The sequence below is a fragment of the Passer montanus genome, unplaced genomic scaffold, assembly GCF_014805655.1.
Source record: "Passer montanus isolate IOZ18808 unplaced genomic scaffold, ASM1480565v1 scaffold2, whole genome shotgun sequence".
NCBI lineage: Eukaryota > Metazoa > Chordata > Aves > Passeriformes > Passeridae > Passer > Passer montanus.
In genome coordinates this window covers 26,020,726-26,041,591 of record NW_024366591.1, presented here as the reverse complement: position 1 = coordinate 26,041,591, position 20,866 = coordinate 26,020,726, and the positions used below count along the sequence as shown (strand labels likewise).

Below are 20,866 nucleotides of genomic sequence, written 5' to 3'. Positions count from 1 at the left end.
GGGTCTGTTTGCTAGTATGTGTAAACACAAGTGGTTTCAGAACTTTCATGCTATTTACTGTACCTGTTTTCTCTCCCAAGAGTCATCCATAAAAGGAACAAGTTATAGCCAGAATTATTCTGTGTCATGCAGTATTTCTCATATTATGATACCTAATTTTTTTTTTACAAAATATGCACTTTCTAAACCCCATATTGTTCAGTATTTACTTGAAAAAAGCATGTGTAATATAGGCAACATGGCTCATGCCCATGACTGAATTGTCAGCAGTATGTACAGCCAATAATCTCATAGCTCACAAAGCCACATTCACATCCTACCTTGTATTCATGACTATTAAATGATCAATTGCAAATACTGCTTAATCCCAGGATTTTCATCCTTCCATCAGCTGTTAGAAACTTCCCGTGACACATAAGAATTAGGATAAAATATAGAAAAAAATCTTGAAGTGACTCAATGTCACTTCACCCCAAGCAAAAATGGTAGTGTTCAGATTTTTGTTTAAAAGTACCTCTTCTATTTTCTTCTGCATGACCTTCCATTGACATTCCCATTCTTTCCTTTCATTGTCAAATCTCTCCAGCAATTCCATTTTTTCTTTATTCCAGTTCCTCTCAGTATTATCCAGTTGTCCATGCAGGTCCATGGCTAAAGTCTGCACAACAGCAAAGACAGCTTTCCTTTTTTTCTTTCTTCCCTGAATGTTTCCTGGGAATTTAAGAGAATAAGTCGTACTTATACTTTATTTTACCTTTCAGGGAACAAAGACAACCAATAAAATTCCCAAAAATAATAACTGAAATGAGCCTGCAGGAGACAGTATTATTGATATTTGTCTGGAGTGTGACTCAAACATAGGACATAAACCCAAAGGTAGAGATGCCCAATCTGGAGAGGGGAGGTGGAACACATTCAGCATGACAGAATTCAGTAACATCTGCCACAGCAGGCTTTGTACCATGATCACTTTGCATCTTTGCCATTCCTCTTCACCATAAATGTGTTTTCAATGAACTTGGGTCTGTACAATATTGAATGGCGCTTCAGGACCTTGGGATTCTGCAATATCTGCCCTTGGGGGTGAAAGCTATTTTTATATCTGTTCAAAAGACAACTGTAAAAGTATCATGTTTGCTCACGCACTCCCTGCACACACGCAAGGAGCACGACAAGGACTTGTACATTCTTTGGGCAATTGAGGACTGCAAACTTGATATACTCAGGGAATTCCCATGGCTACATAAATGCTTTGGAATTCATGAAGAAAGACAGCACAGGAAAGTTAATAACAGGTACAAGCACATAAACAGTAGAAATTGTTTACATAGAAGGGACAGAAGGTCACCAAAAAGGGTTCAAGAATTTTGGGTTTACAGATCTAGATCTATAAATGTTAGTTTCATGATCAGCATAGGAAAAACTAGAACACATTCTTCAACAGCACTAACTCCAATCTTGTTCAAATCTAGTTCAAAACCTTTCTCAGAATATTTGACTAATTAGAGCTTCTGTCTCCCCCTTTAGAAGTCTATCATCTTAGTGTTTGCAAATGAAAAAAATATTAATTGAACCAATTAGCTGGCAGGTTTTAAGGGAAATATTTTAGATCTGCTTATCTGACTTTGGAGCAAAGCAGTTACAAATCTTATGGGCCTGGTGATTCTCTTGCTTCCTCTTGCTTTACACTAGAAACCCCATTACCATCAGCACATTTACTAAGCCAGCAAGTCTGAAATAACACTAATTCATTCTGTTATGATGGCTCCTGGGATATAATGCATCGTACAGAGGCATTGATACTTGAATTTGTTAACTTCAGCTCTCAAAGCCAGTTGTTGTGCTACCTAGGTGGTCAGGGAATCTAGTTCTAGTAATAAAATGCCTCTGCATTGCTTTCCGCTCCTGCCAGAAATCAAATAGGTAGGCAATTGAATTATCAGAGAGTCAAGTAGGAGTAAGTCCAGTTTACCTTTCTGTAATTTGTGCAGACTAATGTGCTGACTGATGATCAGTGATTGTCAACTCACAGGAACTGCTGATTTTACTGTCCACATTTTCTATGATAGAGTAAAAATTAATTCCTGAGCAAAGTTCTTCCCCAATCCTTATGTTACTGGCACATCTTGTTGATTTAGCTGTGGTTAGTTACCATGTAACCACCATTTACTGTGTCTGCTTCATTTCAGCTGACTAGGAAGACAATGTCAAACTTAGAGTCAGCTTCTTTCATGTACAAGTAAGCAGAAGAGCTCAGATGAAATCCAACAGGTTACTTAGGTCTTTGGGTCATAGGAAGTCCTCCCACAGTACCTCCCAAACTCACCACAGACCCAGCCCAAACTCAGGGCTTGCAGAACAGTTTACCCCAAGTGCCTGCCTTGGAGCTCTGAAATTACAATCTGTCCCTCAACTACCTACAAACAGATTTCAAACCCTTCTTCTTTCCCCTGCCTAAAAACACACAGAGCAACTCCATAAAAACATAAACCACCTTGAAACTAGGAGCTGCTGAAAGACAGCACAGAATTCTCATCAAAAAAGAAGCCAAGTACTGGTTTGCTCACGGCCTGTTAGGGAATGCAGCCAGGCTGCAGAGACTGCACCTCTCTAGGCCAGTGTTTTAGCTTTGTGCCAGACTCCAGTAAGCATTGACCAAAAACAACTTGCAAAAAAATTCTATAAGACTTAAGATCCTTTGCAGTCTAAGCATCTCTTGCTAATGAACTTTAGGAATATTGCAGTACTTTCTCACCTTGCTAATTCAAAGGTTGCAGTTTTTAGCACCGCCATTAATTTTTTTTTTTTTTTGGGTACATTTATGTCTTTATAACCTTTCAGAATACCTCTGAGAAATAAACAAAAGTCAGCTCTCTGCTCCACCATAATCCTTATACAAATACACATCAGAAAAAAAATGAAAAACCCCCATGTGTAAATGCAGTACAGTCATGAACAAGACAGGCAGACATAATCTGTCAACAACTTGCACAAATGGTGATTTTGTTAGTGCACTACTAGTAATAATGACCATGCTTTAGTCAGCCACATATAATTAGAAATGTCAATACTGTATAGCATATTTGTTTTTACACACATAAGAATAGATATAATATGTACTCCTTTCAAGCATGAATATAGCATTGAAAAGGCCTCTGGTGTTCCCTTAGTGCTGGAAACTACTATTGCCATGTTGGCACTCATCTTAACAATTTTCAAATTGTTTCATATGGAACTCCGATTATAAAAAAAGACTGAAGACAGTCAGAAGGAAATCAAGTCTTGAAAGAGGATAATTACAGAAGTTACAGATGGTCACTTGTAGCTCTAAGATCCACAAAAGGCTTGTATTGTTTCTTAGGCTTCTCTGATTTCCTCTTGACATAAATTCTGAGAAGAAAACTCATGTTTATTGATGTTAGCAGCTGGATGACTATACAGCTTTGCTGCTATTGTACAGTGGATCAGTTCCTCAGAGACTTTGACTCCCATTTCTACTTCTCTTTGCCCCCAATTTTTCTTGGTGTTTCCTTTGGGGTTTTTTGGGGTTATTTTGGTGGAGTACAATGTGCAGTCCTGGTAATACACACTCTCTGTGTATAGTGCATTGAGATTTCCCCATGGGTATTTCACATGGCTAAAGCAACCCAAGGCATGCAAAATGTCACATTATCATTTGCTCTGTGGATCAGAACAATATCTATGCTCTTGCAGTATTGGCAATTTCCCCATGTCCTAGACAAGGTCAGAAGCTCATTACAGCAATCAAATTAAGCAAATAATCAATTTTGTCTGCACCAGATGCATTGTGCTTTAACTTTTCCTTTAGCCCTTCCTTCTCTCAAGCAAAAAATGTTTTAAGCCACTATTTGATGTTAGTCATTATTCCCCCATATCTTACCCTTTCTAGCCAGATATTAAAAATGCAAGATACTTTGAAAACAACCTCTAGCAACTTCTGAAAATAATCATCTTGACATCAGCTAAGAAGTTATTTTGCACCAGAGTTTAATCAGATTGGATGTGCATAATCATTCAGATACACAAATCTTCCCTTGTTTTTATAGAAGAAAATGCAATCAAATTATTTATTATTATTATTTCCAAATAAGTGCTGTATTTTGGATGACTAAGAAAATTGTAAACCTATGTATTTGTTCAATTATAAATGTGTGCCATGTGTCACGATAACATGCACTTTATACATTAAAAGAAAGTACAGTTGAGTGGAAGAAGGAAAAGAAAAGAGGAAGAAATTAGAGAATGAAAGAAAAAAGAAAATGGAAGAAGAAAAAAGAAAAGGAAGAAAAAGAAAGAAAGAAAGAAATGACTAAGAAAATTGTAAACCTATGTATTTGTTCAATTATAAATGTGTGCCATGTGTCACGATAACATGCACTTTATACATTAAAAGAAAGTACAGTTGAGTGGAAGAAGGAAAAGAAAAGAGGAAGAAATTAGAGAATGAAAGAAAAAAGAAAAGGGAAGAAGAAAAAAGAAAAGGAAGAAGAAGAAAGAAAGAAAGAAAGAAAGAAAGAAAGAAAGAAAGAAAGAAAGAAAGAAAGAAAGAAAGAAAGAAAGAAAAGAAGGTGCACACAATACTGTCATCCCTGTTCTGTTACTTTATCTCTGCCTGCACTGAAAAAACTAACTGAACATTAAGAATAAAGACCATATATAACATATATGAACTTCACATTATATAAATGACATTAAGAGGGATGTTTAAATAACTGTTTGCCACATTAGAAATTTGCCTTCTTTTTTAATCTTAACTTAATCAAAAACATTAAATTTAAAATAAACTGCAACCATACCTTTCAAGGAATAAGAAATCCTTTAGGAGTTTTTCAGTCCATTTCCAGGCAGCAGAGAAAGTAATGAAACACACAGCTAGCAGGGATCCTGTTCTGTGAATCTTGATCTTTAAAAGAAGTAAGAAAGCTAAGCAAGACACAACCTTTCAACTGGGGCAGCATTTGCAACTCTCTTTGAATAAATGCTGAACTTTTGCAAACTGGAAAACAGTTCCGTTCAGCATCATCCCCGCAGCTGGCTTCCACGTGACGTCAGTGCACGGAGGATGGTTTTAAAGCCATCTCTTCCAACCCCCAGCTCTGTAACTTTATATCTCCTCATATTTTGTGTAAACAACTCCAAGTCCGGGACATTTTTAGGTTTTATAGTTCAGTCCAGTCTTTAAAGCTTGCCGAAGCAGCTAGTGTTAATATCAAAGCTGTGACAATAGGCAACTTTAGGTTTCTTTTATTGTTGTCTATGCTGTAAAGGAAGATTTTTTTTTGCTGTCTTCCAGACCCAGTTTTCAGGGTTATATTTTTTAGTATGATCATTTTGAGCTTTGCAACTTGATCCTCCTTAACTGCTTTGTAAAAGGAGTTTTGTTTAAAGCAGTGATATTGTTGGTTAACAGTTATCTTAAAGAGCTAAAAGCAGACCACTCCTCCCTAAAATCCCTTTCTGTACTCTAAATATGCTCTCAGTTATGAAATGCAGAATTATTGGGCACTGTGTAATCCTACTGTCTTGCATTCTGGGAATGGCAGTAACGGTTTCTTTGGGATATACCCAAATATTCTTGATACTTTATAATGTTCCTGGATCAGATTCTACAGTCTGTTAATTCACTTTGTATCTCAGCAAAGCAAAACACTTGAAATTGGATGAAGAATCTCCCTTGAACAAGGAAAATCATCTCTGGCACAAGGCTGGTAAAGAAGGTCCAAAAACACCTTGGGCTGGATATAAATCCCTAGGAGTGTCCACAGCAAGTGTTGGCATGGGATGAGGGAAGGGAGCGTGACAAAAGCAATCCAGCAAGCGAAAGTCCACAGGAGACCCTGAAGCCAGAGCAGCAAAATTCAGCTGCTCCCCCTGCTGAGCTGCAGGCAGGAGGAGCCTAGCTCGCTCCTCAGGTCTCTGACCACCGCAGTAATTCTCCTGCTGCACTGTGGGTTAAACTGCTCCCATTTTTTGGCAGCCCGAGAGAGACCCCAGGGGAGAGCTTCGCACACACCACCCTGCTGGGTACTCGTGCTTGAGTGTGTCTGCGGACAGCAGCTGAGACCGAGGGCAAATTCACCTTTTGGGAACATTTTGCCCCGTGTGTGCCTGGAGAAGGGCCACAAAATACTTGATTGAGGCAGCATAAAACTGGACAAATCCTGCTGTCAGACAGATGTCTTGGAATGCCCTAAGCAGGAATATATTTCTATGGGCAGTGTGGCTGACGACAAGAGGATCAGTGAAAAAAAGAGCATGATATGAGGATTCACACATCCTTTGCTTAGTCAGCATTCTCCTCATTAGAACAGTAAGTTTTTATCTGAGAAAATCCTTGAAAAGATTCAGTATAAAGATTTGAACTCTGGGTGCGTTTTATAGTAAATACCAAACCAGGTTACAGGGAAAACACATTTTTCATCCTTATATGGTCTAGCTGTAAGTCTCAGCAAATACATTAATTGGGTGCTTATTCTGCTCCCATGTAACTTAAATAATGGGACTTGGGCTATTTGTAAAAATTGTAAAGATGATCTAAAAACTGAACAAATGTTCCCCAAGTACACAACTGAATGTTCCTGAAGAAAATCCCTAGACTCTAAACTCTGAAGATTTAAATCTAAAGAAACAGTATGACTTTCTTTGGTGAGGTTAGGTCTCAAGTTCCGACATGGCTGGGAGTGAAGCTGGAGAGCTTGGGGGCAGAACTGAGCCCACAGCTGGAGGCCAGGCATCAACGCACTGCCTCCTCCCTGAAGCCAGCACAGCTGCACTACTGCATATGTAGGCAGACTCTTCAAACATGCTTTTTTACTCTTATCCATCAACAAAGGCTATTATTCTTATGTCTTTAATATTGCTAACTCCATGCCTCTTGCCTTGCTACGTGGACTCTTTGAAGTAAAACCAGTAAAAATAAATAAAACAATGGGCTAAATCCCAGGCTTGAGTTCTCAGTCAGGAAAAAGCCTACATTTCTGTCAGTGTGAGGAATTAGAAATGTGTGAGACTCAGGGGCTCACTGGGAGACAGGCACTGGACACACCGCATAGGTCAAAAGAACACATTAAATTCATCCTTATATGGAAAAGGTGAGACAAAGAAAACATGAAGTGAGTTGTAAAAACATGGGATCATTGTTCTATATACCCTTAAGTGTAGCAGTAGAGAATTCTGCTTTTGAGGACAAGAAATTATTCAGTAGAGACTGTCCATACTGTCCCTCCTCCAGCATCAATAGACAAAGCAGCAAATGTAGCTTCTTGGTATCTGGCACAGATAAAATATGCAGGAAGACTACTGTAGGCTTATTACATCCAACATATTGCTTCCACAGGAAATATGTATTTTGTCCATGTCTGGTACCAGCACTGCTTGGGTCAAAAGTCAGCACCTCAACAAAAAAAATCCAAAAGTGCAAAGGCATTTTAAGCAAGACCTCTGCTAAATTTCTCTTCATCATGCAAGACTGGAGACAAAGCAGCATGAGTTTCATCATGAGCTAATAAAATCTATTGAAGACTACTTCAGGGCATCTTTGGCTGCACCAGCTTGGTTATGGCAGACCCATTCTGCCATGGCCACAAAAGCTATTGACAAGAAGGAAGAAGAGCACTGCTGCCACTGCAATCAACCCAACCTCACCATTAGACTCCTGAATTATATGCACCTTGATAATCCTGGTATATACGCCTTGGGAGTGGCTATATACAACAGGAAGTGGGCAGGAGGGAATACAAGCTCTGTCTCCTCTTACTGTTGTGTGCTTCTGCAATAGGATATACCTCAGAGGAGAAAGAGAGCCAGCTAAGTGTTATGTCATGTCGCTGCTCCAAGGTTACATTGGAAATCTGTGGCAGATACTTTAGATGTTTACTTTAAATAGAGCCACCGTAATTTTCCCCATAGGCAACTGCATGTGTAATGGCAAAAGTTGGATTTGAATATCACTTCCCCTGGCATTAAATCAGAGACAGAAATGTAAGCCAATGGGAACTACGTCCCTGATACTGATGCCTTTAGAAGTCTCCTACTCACCTATCAGATTCTGGGGTGACTAAGGAGAAGGGCATGTAATACCCTGAAGCTCTGCTTGTTTTTGTAAACAACTCCTGAAGTTCATGTGCAGTTCATCTCTTTTTATAACACATATCTAGACAGCCATGTTTTTGGCAATTTTCTATTTTCCGACTGCCAGGCATAGCTCTGCACTATAGCACCTGCTCTCTTCTAGTTTTGATTCTGAAGCACTGGTGACATGTGTCAGCAGACACTTATCCTATCTCTCAACTGGAGCTTCAGGCATGGATATTTTTGGTTGAAAGAAGTATTTCCGAGCCTGGAGAAAATGGTCATTCTAACACAATGAGAATTTTTCAGTAGCAGTAAAAGAGAATATCTGTAGAGGGACTTTGTGAGGGCATTCAGAGCCAGCTCTAAGCAGGAAACAAATTTAATTGAATTTTTCTGGTAGCATTAAAGGAAAAAATGCACCTATTCCCTAAAGTACATAAAAATTCACTGGAGATATTGCCAATTTCTACACGTGAAAAAATATCATAATTAGATCTACAGAAGGAAGATATTTTCCTTTTAAAAGAATACAGACTAAATCCCCTGGGAACATAGGAAACAGAAATTTAATATTTCAAGGAAGTGCTAAATGAAGGCAATTTCACGGTTCAAATTCAATAGCTTTTTTCTCCTGGAACATTAATTCTTCACCAGAATATTCCAAAATGGGAACCGTGAATCTGCTAACTGAGATTTCAACTGATAGGCAACCTGGCATATCCAGCTCCTTGCCACATGCAAACAAAATCTGTATTCTTCTTACTGTTTGTCTTCACAACTCTGAGCTGTGCAGCAGGCAGAATCAGTGAATCAGCAGTGTTCCGGCTGTCTCTGCCCTGCCTGACTCCAATGCACTCCTGCTTGAGGATGCTGATGTATTCAGCTGCATTTGCTCACTCACCTGTGAGATGGTCTTCACCCACCAGGCCAGTTACAGAGTGGGGAGAATCTGCTTTCTTTCTTGGCAAGTATAATTATTGCATTTCGTAATATCAAGTTATTTCAATTTAGCAAGACATAGAACACTTATTTTTTTGGCTAGATCTTATCTTCTGGCTATGGATAAATGGCCATACTCATTCTATTAGCTTTCTCAGCATCTTTTAAAGTTGTGCAATATCTGGCGTGAAACAGATCAGCAGCTCAAATTACTCCCTTCAAATGAATGCAAGAGGACAAGAAATACACATCTCATTTCTCACTGAGATTTCTCTGTGAGGATCCTCACTATTCTCCTTGCTCATGAGAGATTCAAGGATTGTGTGGAGCTTCTAAAATAATTTTGTATGCTTTAGTGTGCGTTAATTTCAGACTGCTGCCTGTGCAATAGCTCCCTAAATGTCCCAAAAGGTCTTGGCCATGATTTTGCTGTTTTGATGCCTGATGGAAAGCTCCAGCTTTTATGCAAGAAAAAATACAGAGAGAAATCAATGGGGTTGTAATTGCTGTGCAGAGATTACCTCCACCTCTCATCTCAGTAATTCATTCTTACACTTTTTGATTTCTGAGAAAGAAACTAATCTTTCCCAATTAATTTCCTAGGTTTATTCAATGTATGAATTCAGTGCATTACTACTTTAGAGTATTACTGTTACTGATACACTCTTTGTAAATCAAACCTTCTCTACACATTTTTATTGCATACAACACCAAGAAAGGTATAAGCAAGTGCGGGTTAAAAACTAAAAGCCCAGAACTTCAGATCTTATATTAAGTACGACTTTTTCTCTCTAATGGAAATTGAGTCAGTAACATTTAAGAAAACACAAATTATTGGCTTTTCCTCCACAGGAGATATTAAAACAGAAAGAAACTGAAAAAGTGAGTCTTGTGCTAAGATTTGGTATCAAGTTTAAGCCTCAAATTGTTGTATTTTTATTGTACAAATTGCAAATCCACGGGGAAAAAGCCCTCTAGTATTTCCAGCAGCTGATGAAAAACAAAAGGCCTTTTCCAGTTACAGAAATTCACTGTGAATTGATCATATCTTACCATAATAGTTTTAAATATGTGGAACTTAATTTTAGGTAACTGCATAAATTAGAGCATCTTAGAAACTCCTCAGAATTACTTTGGGCCTGTCTTTATCCTTAACTGGGAAACCAGTCAAAGCTATCTATTAATCTCACATATATTGATTATAATCTCCTTTAGATATCCCACTAACTATAAAATGGATAATGATGACAATACCCCCTTGTATAAGTATTTGGATTAAATCAAGGAGTTGAATGATTTAGCTGATCAAGGTTACTGCACCTGCAGAGTGTGTCGAGGGAAAGCTAGACAAAGAGAAAAATACTGTGTTTCTTAATAATGAATATTTTTACTATTTTTTCATTCTCATAACAAAAAAAATATTGCCCCATATCTTGCCGCTCTCTGAGGATTTTCTCTCAAAATGGTGTCTCAGCTATTTCAGGTAGCAGAGTAAAACCTAGGCATGGAGATGAACTGTTCTCACTGGGGAATGAATTAAGTGAACAGAGAGCTAACATGATAAATCAAATTGAATCCTTACCACTAGCTAGAAAAACAGCTAGTTTATTACCACTCTTTACTACTACATTATTCAACACGGAAGCTGCAGAAAAAGAAGTGTCATTAATACACATACTTGTTCACCTTCTGAGAATTCATATTTGTGGGACTCAGTGGTTTCAGCATGGGTTGAGTAAAACAGAAAAATGAGCTCCATCAGGCATTTCAGATGAGGTTTCATAGTGGAAGATTTACTGCTTGTAGGAACTGCTATGTAAGTGAAAGAAAGGAGTCACCTGTATTCTTACTTCAGCCTCTCCCAGGCAAGAAGGGAATATTCAGTGACTGTTGATGCACACCCATGCAGAGAAGCTTCCCTCACTATGGCCACTAGCTACCAATGGCACGGTTAGACAGGGGTCACTCAGCAAGCCAAGAGTTACCATGTCCATTCAAAACTCCTGCTGAAATCTGGGGAGAGAACGTAGAGCCGTGGTGGCCACAGACTGGGAAATGTTACCTGACAAACTCGACACCAGCCAAGGTGACCTACACCACTCCCAATCATCATCAGTTCAATCAATCATCAGTTCAACATCAATCAGTTCAAGTCAGACAGTAGCATGGCCATTTTTCTAGAGCACAGAGAGAATGCAGCCAGCCTATATCTCTCAGAAGACTCCTCAGCTACTCTGATACCTTCTCCTCATGCTTCTCATTCTCAGAGGCTCCAGCTCCTGGCCACCATTCCAGATATAGTGCTCTATCTATATAACAACTATTTTGATTGGGCCTAATGCACATAATACAGTGCTGAAAAAACATTATCATCACAGTTATGCAAAATATACATACAAGCTCTGATATGAAACTGCAGAATATACACAGAATGTGGCTTTACTATTCATATGTGGCTAGAATACAAATTATTTTTCTAGGAGTGGGAAGAGGAAAGTAACAGAATCCTCACACCCACTCTACATTTTTCTGTTTTGTTTCTGTTTTTGTGCAAATTAAGGAATATTAAATTGGTTCCAGTACTCAGGAAATTTTCATTCAAAAATTATAAAACCAGACAAAGTGAAAAACTCAATTTTCTGTTTGCTTACCTGGAATACCACAGTGAGCAGGTGTCCTATTCAACAGGGTGACTTTTTGGTATGTTTTTTTGCAGTTCTTTTGGTTTGGATTTGGTTTTGGCAAACAAGTAGTCTTCAGTGTTTTTACAGCAGTGGCTATTACAGAAACTATGTCTCTTGCACTTCTTATCTTGGAGGGTGGACAAAATAAACAAACTGAAAATAACACTACAATGAACAGTAAATGATGAATGATTTACAGTACAAAAAACAGTGTAAAAAGGAAGACAAGTTTAAATATTGTTGTGTATGAAAGGGATGAAAATAATACAAGGATGAGAATAAGTAAAATGATAGGCTGGAACATCTGGGAAAGTAAATACAAAGACAAAGAGAACAGTCAATTAATGGAATAGCAAGTCCAAAGTTTCAACAAAATAAATAGTGAATCAGAATATGCTTGTGGAGGGACCAAGTGCCCATCTCCCATTCACTTCAGTAGCAGTTCTGCATGGTCAAGCCCTGAAATGTCCAATTGTTAAATATTCAATTGTTGTTATTTTTTTAGAGAAAATACTAATTAGTTTGTTTTGAATTTGTGTAGGCCCATGCAGTGCTCTGCCTTTAAGCTAATGGGAGCTCTACAAGCTCAGAACTACTGCTAGATCAGGAAGTGAGCATGCTAAATGCTGTCTCTGTTTGATTTCATGCAATACATGTATAGTAATTGATTAGCTTTAAACTCACTGCGTCTGTGACTTTCTGATACAAGGAAACAAAAGACTAATTAGTCAGCATAGGAATAAGAATAGCTTTCAGCTTCACCTGGCAACTACTTCGACTGTAAACTAGCAAGACAGCACAAAGTAAATTAACACAGCAAGAGACTTACAAAACATTGGATAACTTCATTAGCAATAACAAGATATGCCAACTATAGGATTGCATGATAAGATAAGGGTAGGTAATTTTCATTTTTCATGGCAAAAGATCTTGAGTCACCAAGGAGTTTGCTCCCCAAAACCTCTCTGAAACAATTCTGCACAAAAACAAACCACAACAAAGATGCTTGTTACTGCTGCATGCAAGCAGTGATCAACAGGCCTTCAACAAGATGCAATCTATTACAGAAATTACAATATCCACATTACTGTGTGGCTTTGTGATTCATAAAGTAGATTTGCATGATTTCTTTTAATCTGTGGTTTGCTATATTCTCTACAGTTTTTGAAATTTAATATTTCCTCCTGCTTAAAATTAATAAAATTTTCCTTTTAATCATTTAATAGGAACCCATCCACTAAGAAAGCAATCATGACCATTTATGAATCATGTTCATATGTACCAAAAATACTGTTTGCACTGCCTTTAGTGGCAATGAAGGCCCAACTCTGTCAAATGCAATTGCAAAGCTAAAAAGAGTAAAATGTTCTATCTCCTAGAGCATAATTTTAATTTTCAGGAGACCAGATTTATGCACTGTTCACAAACAACCCTATTGGTAGAGTATGTTTTCATATGGCCAAATAAGAATTTCAAGTAATATAAGAAACAGTGATTATTGTCCACTGCTTAGAATAAAGAATTTTCTTTTTGTGCCATAGATCGAATTTGAGGTTTAATTTGCTTGGCAGAGCCTTTTTACCTGTAGGCCGTAATAAGTAAAAGTCTACCTGACTCACTGACAAAGGTTCATCGGCACTTCGATCGTCCGAAGACTTTGGAACTTCGAGCCTGTCGATGAAAGCCTGGAGCTCTTTCCTGAAGGCCTTCATCTGCGCATTGATCCGGTACAGGAGCTCATGCTCACGTATTCTGCTGCCATCGTCTTCCTCATCCATCAGTCCAAAGAGGTCCCCGTTAGCCACATAAATTCTTGCCTCTGTGATGATGGTGCTCGTGTCGGAAATTAGGCGATCTATTGTCTTGCCCAGCCGCTCAGCTTCAGAGCGAATGTCCTTCATCTGCTGCCTGTCAGTGAAGCTTTTCTGCCACCCCGACGGCGTTGGATAAAAAGACCTCGTGGGTGTCAGGCACCGAATGTTGCGCACCTCTTCGGAGTCACTTTCCCCACCGATGGGACCTTCCCTTTTGCGGTGAGGGGGGCGGGAATCATCATCACTCTCCTTTTTTCCCGCATCACTTTCCGCATCACTGTCTCTCGGGCTGCCACGGATCCCCAGATGAGAGGCCAAGTCGTAGCGCTGCATGTTGGACATTAGGACTCTGTTCTCATACTGGAGCTGCATGACTTTGCCACTCAGCTCGTTGATCTGCATTCGTGCAGCTTTTAGCTCCTCCTGTAACGCTTCTGTCTTGGCATTGTCATGGTGCCTAGAGCTCTCATGGGCCCCAGACTTGTACTTGTATTTGTTCAGCTCAGCTGTTATACGTTTGTTTTGTTCTTCTAAATCAGCTACATTTCTCCTCAGCAATTCTGTTTCATCTTCTACTAGCTGCAAATGCTGTCGTAATTCTGACAGGGATTCATTCTGCTCTCCCAGGAGTGGGTTAGTGGTCCCTGAGAAATCATCTCCTCTTAAATCATCAAGCTCAGCTTTCAGTCCTCTATTTTCTACTTCTAGTTCCACTATTTTCCTCCCAAGGATGTTAGCTTCCTCCTCCACAAGCCTCAATCGAAGTTTGAGTTCAGCTTCTCTTGTGGTAGGTGGCCCACCTGCTTCACCTTTTGGCAAGGGACTGTCCAAATCCCCATAAAATGATCTGTATTTTTGCAGCTCATGTTCAAATCTGTCTTTCTCTTTATCAATTTTAGCCATTTTCTTCCTCATCAAGGCTGCTTCTTCTTTGACAAACTGTAGCTGGCATTTCAGGTCTTCGTTGTCATCCTTAGGAAAAAAAAGCAGTATTTGAAGAAACTTGAAATCAAACAGGAGACCTCCAGTGGATTGCCTTAACTTACAAGATTATGACAGGTACATGGCTTTAGATACTAAAATAATTTCCTGCAATATTTTTTCCCTGATAAATTAAAAAGAGGGGAAAATACTATTTTACTCGTGACTAAAATTTGCACAGTCCCCAGAAGTACTTTGAGGGGGTGGGAAAAGGGGGACTTGGGAAAAATCTTATATTTACTATGCTTGCAACATTATCAGACTTCAGTGTTCAAAAATCCTGAAGTCAGCACAAATAGAGGCTATAAATTTTGTTTCACTGCTGCTGCCATTTACTTTGCCTAGAATACAGAGTAGGTGAAAGCTGGTAGGTTCTGTTGCATCACCAAGTTTGTTTAGGTGGTCCTTGTGATTAGTGGTGTCTGACTGCAGATCTGGGGTAAGAGCTTTTCCATTTCACAGCATACAGGAAAACAAAGGGCAAAGCAAAAAGCAAGCCAAGAGCAAATATGTAAACCATATACTGCATTTCCATAGTTCTCTGAAATCTCCATACAGGAATCAAGGCTACAGTTACTTGCAACATACCTCTGTTGGTGTCTGCTGTGACTTTTTTTCTGATTTTGGTAGATCTTTGCTTCCTCTCCTTTTCAATAATTGCTGCAATTACAACAAAAGGACATGCACTGAATTTTTTTCTAAAGGAAAATTTGTATATCATTAATTTTAAAATGGAGCAAATCAAATGCCACTATAAAGGAATTAATTTCTTGCAATTTTTGAGATACCAAGTACAGAGGAAAGATGCCATAGTCCAAAAATGAAACAGCAATGGTGCACAAATAAGGTTTTAGTTTAATCAGTCTGTTACCTTTTTTATTCAACACATTTTGAGACTAGTGCATTACGAATATTTAACACATGACAAGAATGGTAAGAAAATGGGCATCCCAAGTGGTAACTTACGGATGGAAAAGCTGAGACAAGCAGTGAAACCCAGCTCGCCCATTTGATATTAACCCTGGTGGGGCCAGGGCACTTCAAAAAAGCCTTAGTCTTAGACTTTGTGGTAGAACAGCTACACAAAACAGTCACTGAGATCTGTGGGCACCTACAAGCATGCCTTTCTCTGTGTCCCACCCTCAGGCTTCAAGCTTGCAGCGTACTTTTGAAATTTAATATTTCCTCCTGCTTAAAATTAATAAAATTTTCCTTTTAATCATTTAATAGGAACCCATCCACTAAGAAAGCAATCATGACCATTTATGAATGCAGTCATACCTCCGTAAGTGCACACTAGGGACAAACTCACACATAGCTCTGATCTCTAGGTTTGTTCTGTTTTCAGATCATTTTGAAGGAAATGCCATTTAAAACTGCTTGGACTACAAAATTCTAAAGAGAAACAAATCATACCAGCTCAAGAACAGAAACACACAAAACACACAAACACAGGCCTGCACCACCATATGAGTGAGATTCTTTGGTGTCCTGTCATCTGCTATGTAGACCAAGAGAGCAGAAAAGAAACTCCTGCTTTCAGAGTAGGATGCACTGGGATTGAAGCCAGCTAGTGTATCCAGCAAAAGGCTTGTAGCTGCTGACAGCAGAAACTTCGTTATGGAAAAGCAGCAGCAGTGGAAAACAACTGCCACCATCCCACTGGCACCACTCAATACTGATCATCAAGAAAACAGCAGGATAGAGGCACGCGAATGAGAGAATATGTTAATACATAACACCCCACTTGCAGCTGTTCCCAGTTTTTGTGTCCCCCAGGTAAACTGTAGACCCCAAGGCAGAACAGTGATAACCAACACCATCTCCTTCTGAGACTGTGCTCTGGTATAAACATCCTGTGAGAAACATTCTCTTCCCTGCACCAGCTAAGGAAGAATCTATCTCCATCTAAAAGCCGTCCAGTTCCACAGACTGGGAATTAAAATATGTTCATAATTCTCAAGAAACAGAGTACAGTGGGTGGGTATGCTGCAAATAACAATCCTGTGCACTGTTTGCCTGCTGGTACTAATCATCCTCTTCCTTCTGCAGATCAACTCTATTAAAAATTCCTACACTCATGGACTGCTCACTAAAAAGGAAAAGTTAATGGCATAGAAAGACTCACACGTAAATCAAATTTTTATGTCTCTTGTGGAAACATTGAATGTTCTCAGTAACCAAACAATAAAACAAATCAAAGATCATAGCTAGATAGCTGTAAAACACAGGCTTCTAATGGAATCCAGAAAAGACATGAAAATAGTTCAATTAACTAATTTATTCCTTTAAGTATTAACCCAGGAACTTTGGAATTCAATCTACAAACAAAATGGTTCTTTTCCAGAGTCACCCACAAGCTATCCTGTTGCAGAAATGGTACATGGATTTTTGAAAGGGTTGTTTTGTTGTTTTCTTTTAGAATTGGCATGTTTATAAAGCCCTAAACCTTCAAAGGAGTAGGTTCTTCCTTCATATTACCATTACTTATCCACTATGTATCACCACTTTGAAAAAATCCTTTTCAAATCAGTTTACACTGAAAACTTTTCCTTGCCCTGTATTTATGCCAATATCACCCACTGACAATAACAGTATTAAATAAATTAATAAATAAATAAGCTATAGCTAAACTATATTTCTGCTTTATTACCTAAGTGCCTTTTGCTCACCTTGTTGGGCTCAGCATCACTCCAGAAATAATGAAGTTCTGGAATGCTGGACTGAAACTTCTTTTGTATCCTATGACTTTTCAGAAGATAAGAGATATAACAAAAAGTACTTTTCTAGGTTTGATGTGAAACAAAACCCCCTGTTTTTCTCCTTTCTTGCTATATTTTTTTGCTGTTCCTTTTAGTAGTCAGGATAGCAACATTCAAATTACAACAGTAGTGTGCTATGTAACGATTAGGCACTACTTTCTATTCTGCTCTACTTGAATTACAACCAACTCTCCAGTGCTTGTATTGTTCACCAACAAAATCCCAGCATTTAGCAAAAATTTTATAGCAGAAAGCAATGAAGAACACCCAGAATTCAATTAGCAGGATGATGTGGGCAAGCAGATTAGGTCCAGCTGGAACTGGTATGATCTCTTTTCATATGAAAATTGTCTCACCATGAGACAATTTCTGATCACTAGAGGTTAAGATCTCACACATCTCAGCTGACAGAAAATATCCTCACAATCACAGTGTTCTACAACACCACGTCAGGGTCCTGAGGCAATGGCAATATCACACTAAACAAAGAAGGCCACAAATCAAGAAGTATATTCTGTTATAAATATTAAAAATTTGCTATAAATACTAAATTTTTGAGCGTTTTTTCCAGATGTACATTTCACAATTTACAGTGGCTACTCTTTCTATCAATTCTCTCAAGCCTGCAGTACTACTGCAGTCTTCCAGTTCCATTTTCAAGATGAAATAAATTATCGCTGCTAATGAAATAAGCAATGATATTCATCACAGCAAAATGGAAAAAAGAAAAAATGTTCAAACTAACATATGGTAGAATGAAAAAATAGCAACTCAGACTCCTGCTCGCAAATCTTCATACTAAACTAAGACTGGCCATTACTAAAATTGTCTGCACATTTTTTGTCACTAAAAGCCACCTCTGCTGCTTTCTCAGTTGTAGCAAAAAATCTGCCCTTCATATGCTAAAATTGTGGGCTCAGATAAATTTTTTCCATATAATAAAAAAAATCCTATTCAGAAGTGTCCACAGCCAGGATAAGACTGCAGATGAGGTTTGTATTAGATGCAAACCAGATCGCACACAAAGAGCAATTCTGCTGCGGTGCTCAGCAGCATCTGTTCTCCAGTGGCCTTCACTGGAGTTTATCCAATGTCTTGCTGGAGATGCTAAGCACTTCTCAAGATGGCATAATCCTTCTCTTGCCAGCCCTAAATTGCAAGCCAAGTGTGCAGCCCTAACATCACCTGTCATGCTCAGTGCTTCTCAGGTGGAAAGAGACCTGAAATCCACTCTGAGAATAACACAATACAGAGATAATTTCATCACGCTCTACTGAGTAGTAAAGCCATAAAATGGACTCAAATTCTTCCTGCCTTATTCTAAGCTACAATCAATTTCTCAGCAATTCTCTAGTGAAGTAGTAAATATTGTTTTCATTTTGTACTGCTCCTCAGCAGTGTTTTTGAAATAAGCCAGTTTAAATATGAAGACAGTGTTGGTACAGCTAATAGGGATATGCTTATTGTTTGCTTTGTGGACAGGGAGGCTGTGCTTTTTGCATCTCAGTTATCCTCTGCTGTTTCATTTGTGGTTTAGTTTTGCAAGCAAGTAGAATACAGAAATATTCAAGACTTCTGCTCCTGAATGGTGGTAGAAGGAGTAAAGTATTGTATCATTCTGTGTACCTGTGCTAATGACAGACAAAACAAGGATCTTGAGCTGGCAAATTGCACTAAGATTTGAAGAATAAGGAAGACATTTTAAAAACAAAGATTTTTTTTTGTTGTTGGCAAATATAAATTTTTAATTTGCCAACATAGATAGTGTCAATTTAGTTTTTATTACATTATATCCAGTGGCAGAAAACTGAACCAAAAAATCTGTCTTGTGTCTGATTTGATCCAGCTCCATGAGTTGCACAGCCATATTGATCAAAGGGAAAATGCAGAGAGAGGCTTAGGGCAAATTTACATTTCCCTGGTCATAGTCTGTGCCACAAAGAGGCAAGTTTGTGCAGCCCAAAAATTGTTCAATATTCACTGACTTTTCAAGACTGTAAAGTTGGGTTTACTCTGATTTCCAAAAGCACTGCAGATTGTTAGAGCAGTTGGGAGTCAGCTAACCATAGCCAAGTACAGCACAGTTTTGTGCAGATGAGAAGGTTTGTGGAGATTCAAGGAGCTGCACACCCTTTGCCCTGTTCTGTGAGGAGGGATAAAGACTGTTATGGGGCCTCTGTGCATGCATAAATCCCTTGATGTGTCAGGAATTCCTCCTGTGGTTCCTACCATGACTTTTAGATAATGTACCCCTAGATCAGGCTTGAAATAATCAAACCTAAGCATCTTGAAAAAATGTGTTAGGTTTTGCTTAAGGATTCTTTATTAATTGCTGAGATATTTATTGTAGCTTAGAATAAGGCAGGAAGAATTTGAGTTCATTTTATAGCTTTACTACTCACTAGAGTGTGATGAAATTATCTCAGTATTGTGTTATTCTCAGAGTATGTTTCAGGTCTCTTTCCAACTGAGAAGCACTGAGCATGATAGCTGATGTTAGGGCTGCACATTTGGCTTGCAATTTAAAATAAAAATTGAAAAAAATAAACCATGGAGAGTAAGAGCTGAAATAGAAGGAAGGTGTTTTATAAGTTTAGACAGCCCCACACCTACTTTTCTCACTCTGGTACCAGTCTGATTTGACATAATCTAAACATGCATCCAATACTTTTCCTGGTATTTCAACAATGGATGGAGATGAGGGGAAGGAGGACATTGCAGTGCTGGCTAGAGCAGGGTGTCCAGCTGCTTCACAAACTTCTAGAAGCACATAAGACCCGTCACTTGATCCCATGTCCTGTCCTCCTAAATAATGACTCTTTCCCCTAACTGAAACTTGCTCAGGTTCTTATAAGAAATGCTTACTCCCAGCAAGGGAATGGGCTGTGACTCTTAGGCTGACATAAAACCTTAATGTAGAGGTTGACCTAAAACTATTAAACTATTTAAATGTTCCCTTTGCTAGAAATGTGAAAATCTCATTCTGAAAAGAAGCTTGACAGTTTTCCACTCATTATAAATATTTGATCACTGGAATGTATTTTTAATTAGCTATCATGAACAAATATTTGACTCTTCAGCATTTATCATAAATGTCACTGAACCAGCAAATCACCTGCAAATTAATACCACAGCAGCCCTAATGGGGTAATGCAAGAATCAATTCTAGGTCCTACTCAAAGTAACATTTTTTTCTTAGTAACTGGAAAGAAGACCCATAAAATAACATTGAATAAAGGCTGCAGGGTAAAGGTTGGAGAAACACTAAATATTAAAAAGGAAGGTCACTGATATAAACCTTTGTGCAATCAAATAAAATCGGTTTCAGTATGACTAAATATGAAGATACAGATGTAAGAACAAGGAATAAAAGCTATGCTAAGACAACAGGAGAACTGCCTAGAGAAGACAGTAAATATGTAAATTTAAAATAATTTAGACCAGCCTGTAATTTAAAATACTGCTGGTAATCAGGGCAGTTGGATGTCATCATCAGTCGTGGTTTGCAGGGAGATAGAGTCTTCTCATTATGGACAACACTGACGGAAACAGTGCATGGCAAAGATCTTCTAAGTGCAAGTACTCATCTGTG

General features: G+C 38.5%; 1 protein-coding gene across 1 annotated transcript in view; it reads right to left on the bottom strand.

The window, feature by feature from the left end:
* The window catches only part of SOGA3 (SOGA family member 3), a 49,491-nt gene that overhangs the window by 2,257 nt on the left and 26,368 nt on the right, over window positions 1-20,866 (bottom strand). Inside the window, exons 7-11 of the mRNA XM_039707126.1 lie at window positions 15,101-15,172; window positions 13,328-14,503; window positions 11,685-12,021; window positions 4,818-4,924; window positions 515-711 (exon numbers count right to left, since the gene is read on the bottom strand). Of these exons, the coding sequence (XP_039563060.1) occupies window positions 11,911-12,021; window positions 13,328-14,503; window positions 15,101-15,172 (1,359 nt within the window). The 3' untranslated portion in view covers window positions 515-711; window positions 4,818-4,924; window positions 11,685-11,910. The remainder of the gene's footprint in view (window positions 1-514; window positions 712-4,817; window positions 4,925-11,684; window positions 12,022-13,327; window positions 14,504-15,100; window positions 15,173-20,866) is intronic.